The 16,182-nt window shown below is 45.7% G+C and overlaps 1 protein-coding gene across 1 annotated transcript; it reads left to right on the forward strand.

Moving 5' to 3' along the window:
• Positions 1–1,520: 1,520 nt before the first annotated feature.
• Rad52 (RAD52 homolog, DNA repair protein) lies at positions 1,521–14,215 on the forward strand. The gene is made up of 11 exons (XM_051155239.1): positions 1,521–2,045; positions 4,257–4,358; positions 5,434–5,527; positions 5,688–5,755; positions 8,116–8,234; positions 8,362–8,437; positions 10,178–10,377; positions 10,517–10,668; positions 11,469–11,552; positions 12,628–12,861; positions 13,831–14,215. Exons 1-11 carry the CDS (start codon positions 1,935–1,937, stop codon positions 13,890–13,892), a joined length of 1,302 nt encoding a protein of 433 aa, XP_051011196.1. The 5' UTR covers positions 1,521–1,934; the 3' UTR covers positions 13,893–14,215.
• The last annotated feature ends 1,967 nt before the right edge of the window (positions 14,216–16,182 follow it).

Genomic DNA, 16,182 nt, shown 5'->3' on the forward strand with positions numbered 1-16,182 from the left:
TGGGTGGTGGGCGTGGGGATTTGAGATAGAGTCTGAGACATGCGCTGTAGTGCCGCGTGGAGTCCTGGGCTATTTGAAAGCTGTTGAGTTGTGGCTTTACTACCAGCAACTCTTTTGAGGACATAGAGCATTGGAGCCAGCTTCTCATGCGCTCGGCAGTGTGAGCGTTTTGGAGTGGTTCTGTTCTCAACTGACTGTGGGTCCTCAGAGCACATTGGGCGTGCAGTGGAGTCGTGGGGCAGGTATCTTGAATCAGACACAGTCTTTAGTGAGTAAGTACTGAGGCAGTTTTGCTTTAGCAGCCTGAGGAGGACACTGAGAATGTGCCTTTTAAACAAGTTTCCCAGCTGCTGCCAGGGCTGCTACCCGTTAGAGTCCAACCTGGTGTAAGGCAAAGTGGTCTCTGTCTTCCTAAACATCAGATTCTCTGTATTGTCCACCCTGGTGGTCTGGTTTTCCTTTCCTTTGCTCTTCCTCCGTTTTTCCCTCTGCTGAGGTCTTGCTGTGTTGCTCAGGCTCTTTGGAGCTGGGTCTCCAGTGTGTACCCGCACACCTGGCTTGTTTCCTTTTGGTAGTCTCCTACTGTGCTTCTTGGAAAACAGTTGAGATACTGTGGTTATTTTTCCTTTTTAACCCCACAGAAACCAGCGTTACATTGTCCATATGCTAGGTAATTGCGATTTAGGCTTTTTTAAAAAATTACTTATTATATAGTATTCTATATGCCTGTATGCCAGAAGAGGGCACCAGATCTCATTATAGATGGTTACGAGCCACCATGTGGTTGCTGGGAATTGAACTCAGGACCTTTGGAAAGACAGCCATTTCCCCTACCCCCAACCCTTTTTTTCTGTCTTTTGAGACAGGGTTTCTCCCTGTAGCCTTGACTGTCCTAGGCTTGCTTTGTAGGCCACGCTGGCCTTGAACCCACAGCGATCTGCCTGCCTCTGCCTCCTAGATTGCTGGGATTAAAGGTGCAAATGCCACTGTACCTGGTGTGATTTGGCTTTGTGTGTGTGTGTGTATGTGTGTGACAGGGTTTCTTTGTGTAGCCTGGCTGTCATGGACTTGCTTTGTAGACCAGGCTAGCCTCGAACTCACAGAGCACTGTCTGCCTCTACCTCCTGAGTGCTGGGATTACAGGCATGTGCCACCATGCCCAGCGGTGATTTGGCTTTTAACATTTAACATAGGCTCTTAAATTGGGCTTGGTGGTATATACCTTTAATCCCAGCACGTGGGAGGCAGAGGTTGCAGGGTTGCCACAAGTTTAAGGCTGCCCTGATATACATTGTGAGTTTTAGTTAGCCAAGGCTACAGAGTAAGTCCCTGTCTCAAACCAAACAGCCTCTTTATTCCCTCCAGCTTTGTAGGTGTACAGAGTGGTGCTGTGTTGTTTTGAGATGACTGTGTTGTTCAGGCTGGACTCAGATCCTGGGCTGCAGTGATGCTTACCATTCAGCCTTCTCAGCAGTTGAGCCTGTAGTCAGTTGCCCCACACCAAGCTCCAGTGATGCTTTGATATAGGTAACATACATTGTGAAGTGATTACCAGGCTGTTTAGTATCTCTCAATATTGTACTGACTCTTAGGTAGCACTGTGGTGACTGCTTTTATTTTGTTTTTTGGGACAGACAGTGCCTGCCTCTGACTCCCAGAGTGCTGGGATTTAGGCATGTGACATCACCGCCCCGCCTCCACAGCAAGGATTGTGTAATACTGATACAGCACAATATGCTCTCAGGGTAAACATTCACTTTTTCTAGCCCATAATAGTAAGTGTGTTAACTGAGGGTAGGAACAACCATAGGTTTGGCTGTGTCTTGGCAGGCCATAGCTGACCCCTGAGAGACTTGGTCCCTTTAGTAAGTGCTTTATCTGATGGGGCATAGAGGCCCTGGCTTTTATCTCTAGCGTTCTTTGAGTTTTGTTTAATGTTTCATTTAAACAGAGTCAAGATGTCTGGGGCTGAAGAAGCAGTCCACGGACGGTGTGACAGCCATCCTCCGTTGTCTGCTGAGAGGTCTGTGCTGTGCTTTGGACAGGTAAGTGGCTGGCCATCCCTTACAGAGGGAGCTGAAGTGAGCAGAGTCAGGGTGAAGGGTACTGGGGCCACGGTTTGCTTTTGTGCTCTCCCAGGGAGCTGTTGTTTCCCCAGCATGGTATAGGATTTTGTCATTTTGTTTCAAGGCCTTTATTAAGTGTATTTGTGACCTTTGCAGGGCCAGTGGGGCAGCTCAGCAGATTAAAGGCACCTGCTGCTAAGCGGGATGGCCTGAGGTGGGTCCCAGGGACCCACGTGGTGAAGAGAGCTGACTCCTGCAAGTCGTCTTCTGAGCCCCAGTGCTAGGAATGTAATAAAAAAAATTTTTTTTTTAAATAGTATAAGGGATTACATTTAGATGTACATTTTTGTGTTCATATATTATATCTTACCTTGTTTGAATGTGTACTGTAGAGTATAATACAAGCATGTGAAAAGGATGCCAGATCGCCTGGAGCTAAAATTACGGGTGATTGTGAACCACCTGATGTGGGTGCTAGGAACTGAACTCTGGTCTGATGGGAGAGCAGCAAATACTCTTAAGCACTGAGCCATCTCTCACCCAGGTTCTCAATACTTTAAAGAATATTTTTTTAAAAAGATTTATTTATTATTTATACAGTATTCTGCCCACATGTGTGCCTGCTCACCTCAAGAAGATACCAGATCTCATTACAGGTGGTTGTAAACCACCATGTGGTTGCTGGGAATTGAACTTGGGACCTTCAGGAAGAGCAAACAGTGCTCTTAACCTCTGAGCCACCTCTCCAGCCCTAAAGAATATTTTGAATTCATTTGTTTGTTTGTTAAGACAGGGTTTCTCTGTGTAGCCCTGGCTGTCCTGGAACTTGCTCTGGAGTTTTCAGCCTGGCCTCCAACTCACAAAGATCCACCTGCCTCTGCCTCCCAAGTGCTGGGATCAAAGGCATGCGCTGCCACACCCGGCTATTTATTCTTTTTTTTTTATTTATTTAATTTTATTAATTTATTCATATTACATCTCAATTGTTGTCCCATCCCTTGTTTTCCCCCGTTCCTCCCTCCCTTCTGCTTCACAGCTATTTATTCTTACAATATAATTTGATCATGTTTCCCTTCTAACTCTTTCCAAATACCCCCACCTCCTTACTCCCCACTTGTTGCTCTCACTCTCTCATTGCAAGGTTACACACACACACATAAACCCAAAACCCATGGAGTTTGTTTGCCATTGGTCAGCTGCTCTTCACCCCACCCCCTCTTGTGTGCAGCTGATGTGTCCAGTAACATCCTTCATGGATCCGGACACCCCTGGTCTTCTTCTTGGTCAGGCGTGGGACTTAGCATCCACTTCCCGTTTTCAGTGCTGAGATTTTGTCTGGCTCGAATCTGTGCCAGTCAGGTCTCCTGTGTGCTGCTGCAGTCTCTCTGAGAGTTTAGGTGTGTGTCAGTCCTGCTGTGTCTGGAAGGCACTGTTTGCTTACAGTCATCTCTGGCTCTTACGGTCTTTCTGCTTCCTTTTCTGCATAGATCCCTGAGCCTGGAGGGGAAGGGGCTAAGGAAGACACTCCATCTATAGCTGAGTACCAAAAGTCTCTTACTCTCCACTCTGTATATTATCTCGTTGTGAGCTCCTATGAGTGTTGAGTGATGCACGGGTCTATGGGTATCGCACTATGTCAGTAAGAGCCATTGTGTTGCTATATTTCTGTTTTAGAATTATACTAGTAGGTTTCCCCTAGGCCCATGACCTATCTAGTGTCAGGTTGATGGCCATTTTATGCAATGTTAATGAGTATATAAAGCTGGGCTCCCCCACCCCCACCCCAACCCCCCCTCCCAGACAGGGTTTCTCTGTGTAGCTTTGGCTGTTCTGGACTCACTTTGTAGACCAGGCTGGCCTCAAACTCACCTTGATCCGCCTGCCTCTGTCTCCCAAGTGCTGGGATTACAGGCATGCGGTACCACACCTGGCTTAAAGCTCAGCTTCTTGATAGGGCACTTGTGATGCTTTGACTCAGGTATACATGATGTGCCTAATACTGGCCTTTGGGCTGAGGGTGGAACTAAAGCCTCAGGCCTGCTAGGCAAGTGCTCTCCTGCTACTGAGCTAGTGTTAGCTCTCCTCAGGATTTGAGGGTGGGAAGAGGTGCTGTGTCTGCAAACCCAGAGAGGCACTCACTGTGGAAGGAGTGGCACAGGTAAGCCATTTGATTTCCCTTCTGGACCGTAGAGCCAGTACACAGCGGAGGAGCACCAGGCCATCCAGAAGGCTCTGAGGCAGAGGCTGGGCCCGGAGTACATCAGCAGCCGCATGGCCGGAGGAGGCCAGAAGGTGAGTGAGTCTTGGGCAAGTATCTAGCAGTTGACATAGAAGATTCTGCCATTTCTTTTACTAGATTCTCTGGATTCAGGGGCCCTTGGTCCCTGTTACTAGCTGCCTCTAGTGTCTCTTGGAGGGGTGGGTTCTAGCCTTGTCATTGCAGTAACCCAAACAGACACTGTCTTGAGATTCCCTTTGCCACTCGCTTTCAATTTTATTTATTTATTTATTGTTTTTCGAGACAGGGTCTCTGTGTAGTCACAGAGATCATGTGATCTGCCTGCCTCTGCTAGGATTAAAGGTGTGTACCACCATGCCTGGCCTTACATTCAGTATAACAGCCTTTGGGGGCTAGGGTGGAGTCTAGGCCCGCTGCCTGCAAAGCATGAGCTTCCCATGGTAAAGTTGTGTGTATGATCCTGTACCCCATAACCGTGCCATATGCCAGCCTGACTTTTTTTTTTATGTCTGATCCATTCCCAGAGATAGACTGGTAGTTCTGGTTTGATTTTTTCCAAAAGTCTCTGAAATATTTTCTTTCTTTTTTTTTTTTTTTTTTTGGTTTTTTCGAGACAGGGTTTCTCTGTGTAGCCTTGGCCATCCTGGACTCACTTTGTAGACCAGGCTGGCCTCGAACTCACAGCGATCCGCCTGCCTCTGCCTCCCGAGTGCTGGGATTAAAGGCGTGCGCCACCACGCCCGGCTCTCTGAAATATTTTCATTGAGAATTCCTGTGGAGGCACTGGAGAGATGGCTCATCAGTTAAGAACACTGTCTGCTCTTCCAGAGGATCCAGGTTCAATTCCTAGCACCCACATGGCAGCTCACAGCTGTCTGTAACTCCAAGATCCCATTACCCACTGACATACACGCAGGCAAAACACCAGTGTACATAAATATTGTGTGTGTGAGAGAGAGAGAGAGAGAGAGAGAGAGAGAGAGAGAGAGAGAGAGAGAGAGAGAATGAATTCCTGTGGAATGGAAGTTTTGCCAAAAATCCACATAAAGAATAAATGAATTTTATCCACATGTTAAAAAAGGCCAAAGACATTTTAGTAACTTTTTCTTTAAAATTTTTACTTTCTAGGTGTGTTATATTGAAGGTCATCGGGTAATTAATCTGGCCAATGAGATGTTTGGTTACAATGGCTGGGCACACTCCATCACCCAACAGAATGTGGGTATGCTTTCTGCTTCATGGTCCTCAGCTCATAACTGCTGCTTGTGTTTGAGAGGCCTAGTGAGTCGGCATCCTGAGTGGGTGGGTCTGACTGCCAGCCGAGGAGGGCGTGAGGGGCAAGGATCAGTATCTTTCTAACTGGATCTCTTTCACATTCCTAGATTTTGTTGACCTCAATAATGGCAAGTTCTACGTGGGAGTCTGTGCATTCGTAAGGGTACAGTTAAAGGTGAGGGGGTGGGGTGCCACACTACTGCCTGGGGGGACCGAGTAGGCGGCAGGGAGGAAGTCTAGAGTATAAACCTGGGGTGTTTCTCAGCCTGGGTCCTAGGATGGCAGCATTCAAACAAGCTTGCTCATCTGCCCATCAAAAGAATTTAGAAGGATGTGTCTTATTTTAAGTTGATACACAAAAGTTTGGCCACATAAATACAAAAGGCGTGTATGTGTGTGTGTATGTGTTTAACTTGTCAGTCTTTTTTATAATGTAACAACTGAATGTAAGTGCCATAGGGGATTAGATGCTATCATTTATTTAAAGTAAGGCTGTGTCCCAATACCCGTTACCCCAGTTTAAACCAGTGGCTCTCAGCCTGTGGGGGCGATCCCTCTCACAGAGGCTGCCTAAGATCATCTGCATGTCAGATATTAACATTACAGTTCATAACAGTAGCAAAATTACAGTTAGAAAGTAGCAAGGGAAATATTTGTATGGTTGGTGGTCACAGCATGGAGAACTGTTCTGAAGGGTTACAGCATCAGGAAGGGTGAGAAGCATTTGGGTTTTTTTTTTTTTTTTTTTTTTTTTTAAATAATGTTTATTTATTATTTATATCGGGTTTTTTTGCCCCTGCATGTGAGCCTTCACACCAGAAGGAGACACTAGATCTCATTATAGATGGTTGTGGGCCACCATGTGGTTGCTGGGAATTGAACTTGTGACCTTTGGAAGAACAGACAGTGCTCTTAACCTCTGAGCCATCTCTCCAGCCCTAGCATTTGGGTTTTTTTGTTTTGTTTTTTTGTTTTTCAAGACAGGGTTTCTTGGTGTAGCCTTGGCTATCCTGGACTCAATTTGTGGACCAGGCTGGCCTCGAACTCACAGAGATCCCCCTGCCTCCGCCTCCCGAGTACTGGGATTAAAGGCATGCGCCACCATGTCCATCTGCGAAGCATTTGTGAAGCATTTGTTTAGACAGTCTTAGTATATAGGCCCCTGGGTGTCTGCGCTCAGTCTTCCCTCCTCTGCCTCCTGCGGGCCGAGAACAGGCATGTGTTACCCATGCCCACTAGCTTTTGGTATTTAATTTTATATAAATCTATCGAAAAGGTCTCAGAATGGAGTTTAGGTTAGGCTTAAACTGGTAGTCCTCTTGCCCCTTACCCTGAGTCCTGGGATTACAGGACTGTGCTACCATATCCTGCTAAGCTGAACTTTTATCATAGAAATTTCACATTGAGGGCTTGGAGAGATGGCTCAGTGGTTACCAGCACTGTCTGCTCTTCCAAAGGACCTGGGTTCAATTCCTAGCACCCACATGGCAGCTCACAACTGTCTGTAACTCCAATTCCAAAGAGATCTGACACCCTCACACCAATACACATAAAATTAAAGAAATTATTGAGAAAAATTTCTCATTTTTCCATTTTTTCCTGAAGTCATATTTCCTGCTGCCTTTGTCTTAATGTATTTATGATTGAAAGTTCTGGGGGCTGGAGAGATGGCTCAGAGGTTAAGAGCACTGACTGCTCTTCCAAAGGTCCTGAGTTCAATTCCCAGCAGCCACGTGGTGGCTCCCAGCCATCTATAATGAGATCTGATACCCTCTTCTGGCATGCAGGTAGGTGTACCTGCAGGCAGAGCACTGTATACACAATAAATAAATCTTTTAAAGGAAAAAAAAAAAAAAAACAGAAAGAAAGTTCCGTTTATGGGGCTGGAGAGATGGCTCAGAGGTTAGGAGCACTGGCTGCTCTTCCAGAGGTCCTGAGTTCAGTTCCCAGCAACCACATGGTGGCTCAGAACCATCTATCATGAGTTCTGGTGTGTAGGCATATGTGCAGGCAGAACACAGTATGTGTAATATATAATAAATTTTAAAAAGTTCTCTTTTTAACCCCAGCTGTACTTCCACACCTGTGTGTGTGTAAAATAAATTCTTATTGATTAATTTCTATTGACCTTAAAACTTTATATGTTAAAAATTTAGCACTGGGGGCTGGAGAGACGGCTCAGAGGTTAAGCTGCTCTTCCAAAGGTCCTGAGTTCAATTCCTAGCAACCACATGGTGGCTCACAACCATCTATAATGAGATGTGGTTCCCTCTTCTGATGTGCAGGTGTACATGCAGGCAGAGCACTGTATACACAATAAATAAATAAATAAATAAATCTTATTTTAAAAAAAAAAGAAAGGTTTGGCACTGACCACAGGTATGTTTGCAGGCAGATCTGCTCCAGACAGCACTTCTAGAGATCACTCTCCTAATCTCTGTGCTGTGTTCTCTCCAGCATGGGCCTCAGGGGTGCTTTCTTTGTTGTTTGAGTGCTATTGGTCGTGTCAGAGTTCCAACTCCCTTTCTGCCTCAGGATGGCTCCTATCACGAGGATGTGGGTTACGGCGTTAGTGAGGGCCTCAGGTCGAAGGCCTTGTCGCTGGAGAAGGCCAGGAAGGAGGCTGTGACCGATGGGCTGAAGCGGGCACTCAGGTAATGAAGCAGCTGTAGTTGTGGCTCTCTGATGCTGTGACAGTTAGTCAGATGTTGTAACCATGAACCTTTTCACTTTTTCTTTTTTCTTTTCTTTCTTTCTTTTTTTTTTTTTTTGTCGCTGTAGGAGTTTTGGGAATGCTCTTGGGAATTGCATTCTGGACAAAGAGTATCTGAGGTCACTAAATAAGCTTCCACGACAGGTATGTTAGCAGTGAGGGGTAGAGTGGGGTGCAGCTTGCTGACACAGCAGATAGCTCTCCAGGATGTCCTTGAGTGTAGTGGTTGTCAGAAGTGAGGGAGGGCTCAGCCTTTGGCAGCACCTGATGTGACCTGGCCAGGTTTTACACTCCCATGGCTGGGAGTGGTCTTCGACCCCTCAGAATCAGTGGAGCATATTCTCACACCGTTGCTGTTCCCCACACTTGCTCAAACCAGCCATCTTTCTTCCCTTGGCTCTGGTGGCTTTGATGTGCACCAGCCTCAGGAGTGTGGTGTGCAGTAGATGCGCTAGAGTCACAGCGCACTGGGAGGCTGGTGTCTGCCTGCAGAACCATTGCCCTGTGTCCTTGAGCGCCTTGTCGGGTGCACCTCATTGTTAATCACAGAGCCCAGTGGAGTGCCAGTTGGCACCTGACAAGACCCATCCCTGCTGCTCCTGTCCCCCTCTGCATGTGTGCATGCCAGCCTCCTGGGGACATGCACTGTGCTTGGCTGCCCACCTTTTGGCTGTTGGATCACGGATGTAAACATGGATGTGTACATTTTCTTAGGAGCACTGGCTTCAGTTTCATGAAAGATACAGAGTGTGAGCACTGGATCCTGTGGCTCCTATTTTGTTTGTTTGTTTGTTTGTTTGTTTGTTTTGAGAAATCTCCATACCGATAGTTCCCACTGTACAGTCTGCTGTTTTCATGTTTTGTCATCCTAGTACAGGCATTGGTTTGTGTTTCCAAAGTTTGTTGGCCATTTGAGAATCTTTTTTTTTTTTGGTTTTTCGAGACAGGGTTTCTCTGTGTAGTCTTGGCCATCCTGGACTCACTTTGTAGACCAGGCTGGCCTCGAACTCACAACAATCCACCTGCCTCTGCCTCCCGAGTGCTGGGATTAAAAGTGTGCGCCACCACGCCCGGCGTTGAGAATCTTTTTATTTCTTTCTTTCCTTTAAAATTTTTTTTTATTTTAAAAAGACATTAAGTCCTTTGCCATTTTTTAGTGGGTTATCTGGAATTTTTTCTGTTGAATTACAGTACTGCTTTAAATATTCTGGGCCTTAAAATCCTTTATCTGTTAATAAGATATACAAATGTTCCATTCTGTGGGCATCCTAAGCGTTTGAAAATTTTTATTATATTTTTTGTTATTTTTTCAAGAAAGGGTTTCTCTGTGTAGCCCTGGCTGTTCTGGAACTCCCTCTGTAGATCAGGCTGGCTTTAAACTTGGAGATCTACCTGCCTCTGCCTTCAGACAAGAGGCGTGCACCATCACCCAGCACTTTTGGTGTCTTATCAAGAGGTCATCACCAGCCAGGTGTGGTGTCTCACATCTGTAATCCCAGCACTCAGGGAGGCAAAGACAGGTGGATCGCTGAGAGTTCAAGGCCAACCTGGTCTTAAGAATCCAGGACAGTCAAGACTACACAGAGTAACCCTGTCTCCAAAAACCACGCACGCGCGCGATGTCTGCAGTCTGTGCTGCTGAGGTGGAGACAGGAGGAGGGTTGCCTGGCCCAGGAGTTTGATATTAGTATGGGAAATAGAGAGAGACCCAAGTTAGAAAAAACAAAACAACCCGATTTGGAAGTTGAGGGTTCTTTAAGTCAGCTTTGGGGGTCTAAGAACCCCAGATGGGTCTAGGACCAAGTGCTGTGTGGGCACAGCCATGCACGGCAGGGAGAAGGCCGGCCATGGCACTCTCAGTATCTCTCTCTCTCCTCTTATTAGCTTCCTCTTGAAGTGGATTTAACTAAAACAAAGAGAGAAGATGTTGAACCATCTGTGGAACAGGCAAGATACAACAGCTGCCGACTGAGTGAAGCATTGGGAGCTTCCAAACTACAAGCAGCAACTTCCCCCTGCAGACCAGGCCAGCCACAGGATGCGGACATTAGGCTACAGGGGGCTAAGGACAGCAGCAGTGCCTGGTACTGGACTCAGGTTCCCTCCCTCTCCTCTTTCGCCCCTTCTAGTATGGCTTTGGTCGCTTTCATCCTGCCTCTGAAACCAGCAAGTGCTTTGTGTGCTGCTTCAAGCCGGTTCCATTGTGGTTAACTTGGTTTGCAGCAATCTGGCCGCCACCGTGGAGAGTGATGCCACTTACCAGCGGAAGCTCCGGAAGCTCCGGCAGAAGCAGCTGCAGCAGCAGTTCCGGGAACAGATGGAGATTCGACAGCAGGGCCATGCACCTGCCATAGAGGTGGAAGCTGAGTGTGAGGGTGTGTGAGGGAGACCCTGTGACTTACTTAGCACAGGCCATGCTTTACTAGGGCTTGTCTTAAATTCCATGCAGGACTGATGACCCCTAGGAATCAGGATAGGAGAGTCTGCCCCACACCTTCCCAGTTCCAAAGACAAGTCACATGCTCTTCCGTTGCACTTGGAAGGCAGAGGCAGGCGGCCTCACACACAAACAACGAATCCCCTTATCTTCTGGAATTTGGAATTCAGGTAGAGAACTGCATTAGGAGACTTGCCTCTTAGATGGCTTTTGAACATAAGACAAAGCTGGAAGATAATGAGCTTAAGTTAATCTGAGCTCAGTTTCCCAGAATCAGATGTTTCTGATGTGCAGACATTTGTAAAGGAGCTTGCCCAGACCAGGAGAAAGATTATGTGTTGGGTCTGTTATCACCCCTGCGGTAATTAATGCAGGAAAAAAGAAAAACAAAAGCATGTCCCATTCTGGGGGCATGATGAGTCATGAGTTATCCTAAAAGTTTGCTTTTGGCCTATGCCAGGAGCTTGAAGGGCAGGAGTGGAATCCAGGATGCACTGTCTTTGTCCCAGAACCACCAAGCTAGACGGTTCTGCCTTCGCTGTTAAAAGAAGCAATGGGTTGCGTGTGTTGTTCAGAAGGCAGAGTGAGCCTAGCACCCTGAGTTCTATCCCCAGCACCACACAGGACTGCTATGGCAGTCCCACGGTGCACCCTGTGCAGGAGGGGACCAGACTTAACCCCAGAGCTGACAGTTTTTGTGACCACTGGCTTGTCCTTTGTCTCTTGTACAAACTGTAGCAGTGCTTCCAGCCCCTCCTCCAAAACACAGCACCCCCATAACTGCTGTCTCAGGACACCTCAGGGAGAAAACCAACTTTCCAGGTAAATGACATGATTTAACAAGTAAATACTTATGAGTATGTGGAAGTTACTGTTCTATGTACTTTTTGGCAGATACAGAATTCATGTTTTGTTTTGTTTTTTTTTTTGAGTGTGTCTGTGCGTGTGCATACATGTGTGTGCACAGTGTACTGGGGATTGAATCTACTGCTTTGCAACACTAGGCAAGTGCTCTACCATTGAGCTGTTTACCCAGCCCATCTCAGAGGAATAATAAAAGTTCTCACTTTTATGTGAATTTTATTTATTTATTTGGTTTTTCGAGACAGGGTTTCTCTGTGTAGCCTTGGCTGTCCTGGACTTGCTTTGTAGACCAGGCTGGCCTCGAATTCACAGCGATCCCCCTCCTCTGCCTCCTGAGTGCTGGGATTACAGGTGTGCGCCACCACGCCCGGCGATTTTTATTTCTTTTTATTTCTTTAAAACTTCTACAGTTTCTTTGAGAGAAGATGTGTTTATGTATGTGCTGGCACACATGGATAGGTCAGAGGGCAACTTGTAGTCAGTTCTCTTACCATGTAGGTCCTAGGTCTTGAAGTCAGATCATTAGGCTTGATGTCATGACTTTACTTGGTGAGCCATCTATCCAACTCTCATCTGCCATAAAGTTTTGTAAAAATGGAAAGTGGTCCCCACATTGATTGGAGCTCAGATGCATGTTCCTCTATTCTCTAACCAAAGGCAAGACTCAAGGTATTTGTGGGAATGAAAAATTGTGAATTTATCAGAAGGAACTCAAAGCATGGATTTATTTTTATTTTTTTAATGTACATTGGTGCTTTGTCTGCATGTATGTATGAGGGTGTTGGATCCCCTAGAAAAGGAATTAGAGACACTTGTGAGCTGCCATGTGGGTGCTGGGAATTGAACCCGGGTCCTCTGGAAAAGCAGCCAGTGGTCTTCACTACTGAGCGAGCCATCTCTCCAGCCCCATCTCGAGACAGGGTCTTACTGTCTGGCCTGGAACTGTCTTCTTGCTCACTACTGGCTGCCACATTTACCATTACTCCTTTCAAAACATGGAAGCTTTTTCAAATAATACTGGTTCTCTTTATAGATAACCTTGAAGACAACCTTGAAATGTGGGACCTGACTCCAGATTTAGAGGACATCATTAAGCCTTCGTCTAGACCAGAACCACTCCAAGCATCTGCCACCCGAACCCTCAACAACCAGGGGGTGACCCAGGATTGTGTCCTACACAGCCTTTGCCACCAGAAACCACAAGAAAAACCTGGACCCGAGCACCTGCAGAGCCGTAGCACGAACCAGCATGTACTAGGTAGCACAGGTGTGTGTAGAACAGTAATTCAGGGTTTAATTTTATAGAACTTAAAGGAAGGGCGCTAATTCATTTGAAGTTGAATTAGGGATAGATGGCTCAGCAGTAAAGAAATGCACACTGCTTTTGCAGAGGACCTGGACTTAACTCCTAGCACTTACATATTGCCTCACAGCTGTCTACAGCTCCAGTTTCAAGAGACTGGACCTCCGCTTTTTGGACTGTGGGGCATGCAAGTGGTGCACAGACATACACGCAAACAAAACATTCACACGCGCACAGACACACAAGTGGTGCACAGACATACATGCAAGCAAAACATTCACACATGCACGCACGGAGACACACACACACAAAGAGAAATGGGACATGGTGGCACATACTTGTAATCTCAGGAGGATTTCCAATGAGGGCAGCCTGAGCTGTATCTATAGTGAAGTATCGATATGCCTCTTAAAGATGAATTCTGTGGACTGGATATTTAGGTCAAAGGTAGAACACTTGCCTAGTGTGTTGCAAGGCCCGGGGTTCAATCAGGCCAGTAAGGACTACATATTAAGATCCTGTCTCAAAGGGGAAAATAAAAAGGCTGGATGAATCCTAAGGCAGGTGCAGGTGAAGATAGTGATTAGAGCTTTAGGCTCATGACAGCAGGTGTAGATCCGTTTAGATCTAGAACTTGCTGTGTCCAACCTGAGACTCAGGAAAGCTATGAGTGTGGCCCATACAAAGTTACAATTACTTCCTGTAACTTGATTGCATAGCTCTTGAGCCCAAAACTTTGATGTGTTTTCTATTGCCAAAATGCCGACTGCATTTAGACTGCTTCCTCCTGAAGGTAGGTATTCATCATGCGAATGACATTGCAGTGATCACAATCTGTATTCTCTGAATGAGGGTTGCTAGCCAATACACTCCAGAAATGACTACCTAGGTGTATTTAAATACAGTAAATATTTAAACCGTTATCTTCCATAGGAAACTCTGAATCACATAAGAGGAGCCAGGACCTGAAGAAAAGGAAACTGGATCCATCCTGAAGCTCAAGGCATGACTAGATTCTGTTGCAGAAGGACTTTGGAAAACTGCAGTTTGGTCACAAAATTGTTCTGAAGATTTTATACCTTGGTTTATTCTGAACTCGTTAGAGGACTTTAGAGCCCAACTGTAGAGGAAGCTGGCTACTTTAAAGAGGTTGTCATACCCTGCAACGGGAGGGAGGCCAACAGATAAAATGCCTTTCCTCTTTTTCAGTATGTATGATACACTCCTAAGCCACAGTATTGAGATTTGAGGTGATCTTAGTGTAGCCCATCAAGCCCCAGCTCTTAGTTACCTACATTAAATTATATGATCTCATCTTTCCTTTCTTTGGCTTCAGGTTTTTAATGTTTTCTACTAAGCGCTATCAACAAGGCCATGATGGTGGCTCAGGATCACATACGGATTCACGGAGTAGCCTCCCTTCATCTAGAGAGACACGTGCCAAGACTTCCAGTGGGTGCTTAAGTGTTGATGGTATAGAATTAAAACTCCAGTCTCAACACTTAAAATATCTTGTGGTTGTAGTTTGTGTATAGCAGGAAAGCCGGCACTAATTTTTTAAAATTAAGATTAAGCCATAATAAAAGACTACATCTCAGCAGTTGCAGCTTTGTTTTTTGAGAAAGGGCTTTTCTATGTAGCCCTGGCTGTCCTGGACTCACTCTGTAGCCAAGGTTAGCCTCGAACTCATGCGAGAGCCACCTGCCTCTGCCTCCTGAGTGCTAAGATTAAAGGCGTGCACCACCATGCCTGGCTAATCTTTTAATGTGTTTTGCCTGTCTGTCTGCATGTATGTATGTGAAAATGCACTTGTAGTATCCATAAAGGATATTAGATCATTTGGTACTGGAGTTAAAGATGCTTGTGAGCTACCATGTGGGTGCAGGGAATTGAACCTAGGCCCTTTTTTTTTGAGACAGGTCTATCTGTGTAGCCTTGGCTGTCCTGAGAGCATGCTCTCCAGTCCCAGGAATTGGTGTTTTTAAGGAAGCAACTCCTCTTCTTTAACTGCACCACATCCAGCAGTTTCATGATTCCCCAAAAGAACAATATATTTGCAAATTTACCTAAGCTGAATTTAGGGTTTTGCTGTGCTTAATCTTTTTCTTTTCTTTTCTTTTCTTTTCTTTTTTTTTTTTTTTTTTTTTTTTTTTTTTTTTTTTTGGTTTTTCGAGACAGGGTTTCTCTGTGTAGCCTTGGCCATCCTGGACTCACTTTGTAGACCAGGATGGCCTCGAACTCAAAGCGATCTGCCTGCCTCTGCCTCCCAAGTGCTGGGATTAAAGGCGTGCGCCACCACGCCCGGCTCCGCTGTGCTTAATCTTAAAAAAAAAAAAAAAAAAAAAAAAATTCCATTGATTACATTTATAGTGCATGAGGGGACTGGTGCTCTCCCCATACCATCTGGGTCCCAAGGATCAACCAAGCACTGATGTGGTGGGAAGTGCTTTAGCCCCTGTGCCTGATCTTGATGTAGGGACCAGACCTGTTTGTAGGAAGCTGAGACCTAAGTCAAATGCTTACAGAAGTGTTGACGGACAGCAGTTTGCCACAAGTTCCCTGTCTCCTAATAGCTGTTGTTTTGCCTCTTCTGAGGACTAGGAACAAACTCCTCATAGCAGTATCACTTTCATTGTTAACAGCATGATTTTAGTCTGGGGTAAACTGCTGCTAAAACAACAAATCCAGGTATAAAGTTGTAGGAAATTGAGCCGGGTGGTGACAGCGCATGCCTTTTTAATCCCAGCACTTGGGAGGCAGAGGCAGGTGGATCTCTGAGTTCAAGGCCAGCTTGGTCTACAAAGCTAGTCCAGGACAGCCAGGGCTGTTACATAGAGAAATCCTGTCTTGGAAAACAAAACAAAGAACCAAAAAAAATCGTAAAAATTCAAAACAGGGCCAGTGAGAATAAAAGGCACCCCCACCCCCTGCTTAGAAATGACACCCCACAGCTCAACAAAAGCAAGTTTGGTTTATTTGAATGGTTTCATTAAATAAGTCTACAAAGGTAACAAACTGAAGCACAAGGCGCAATCTTACAAGAAGCGCAACACCCGGAGTTAGTGCAAAATGTACAGTTAACGGCTGCTGAGAAACCCCAAGGTTTGAATTCAGTTTTAAACAGTGTACATTGTTAAATAACGTAAGGAAAACATTTATAATTCGGAAAGGTCTTTTTAAATGTGGAAAAAGATACTCAAAGTGTACTATTAACACAAAAATAATTTAAAACAGTTCAGTAGCACTAGCTCGTTCCTCTAGGCTTCAGTTATTTCATCCACAGGA

Source organism: Acomys russatus, chromosome 13 (genome assembly GCF_903995435.1).
Source record: "Acomys russatus chromosome 13, mAcoRus1.1, whole genome shotgun sequence".
In the NCBI taxonomy this organism is placed as follows: Eukaryota; Metazoa; Chordata; class Mammalia; order Rodentia; family Muridae; genus Acomys; species Acomys russatus.

What these genes read in the sequence shown, in the direction of transcription:
- Rad52 (XM_051155239.1), top strand. Translation starts at nt 1,935, where the DNA reads ATGTTTCATTTAAACAGAGTCAAGATGTCTGGGGCTGAAGAAGCAGTC. An exon ending in CATCACCCAACAGAATGTGG is followed by an intron (nt 5,528 to 5,687) that starts GTATGCTTTCTG and finishes TCACATTCCTAG; the next exon opens with ATTTTGTTGACCTCAATAAT. An exon ending in AAGGACAGCAGCAGTGCCTG is followed by an intron (nt 10,378 to 10,516) that starts GTACTGGACTCA and finishes CTTGGTTTGCAG; the next exon opens with CAATCTGGCCGCCACCGTGG.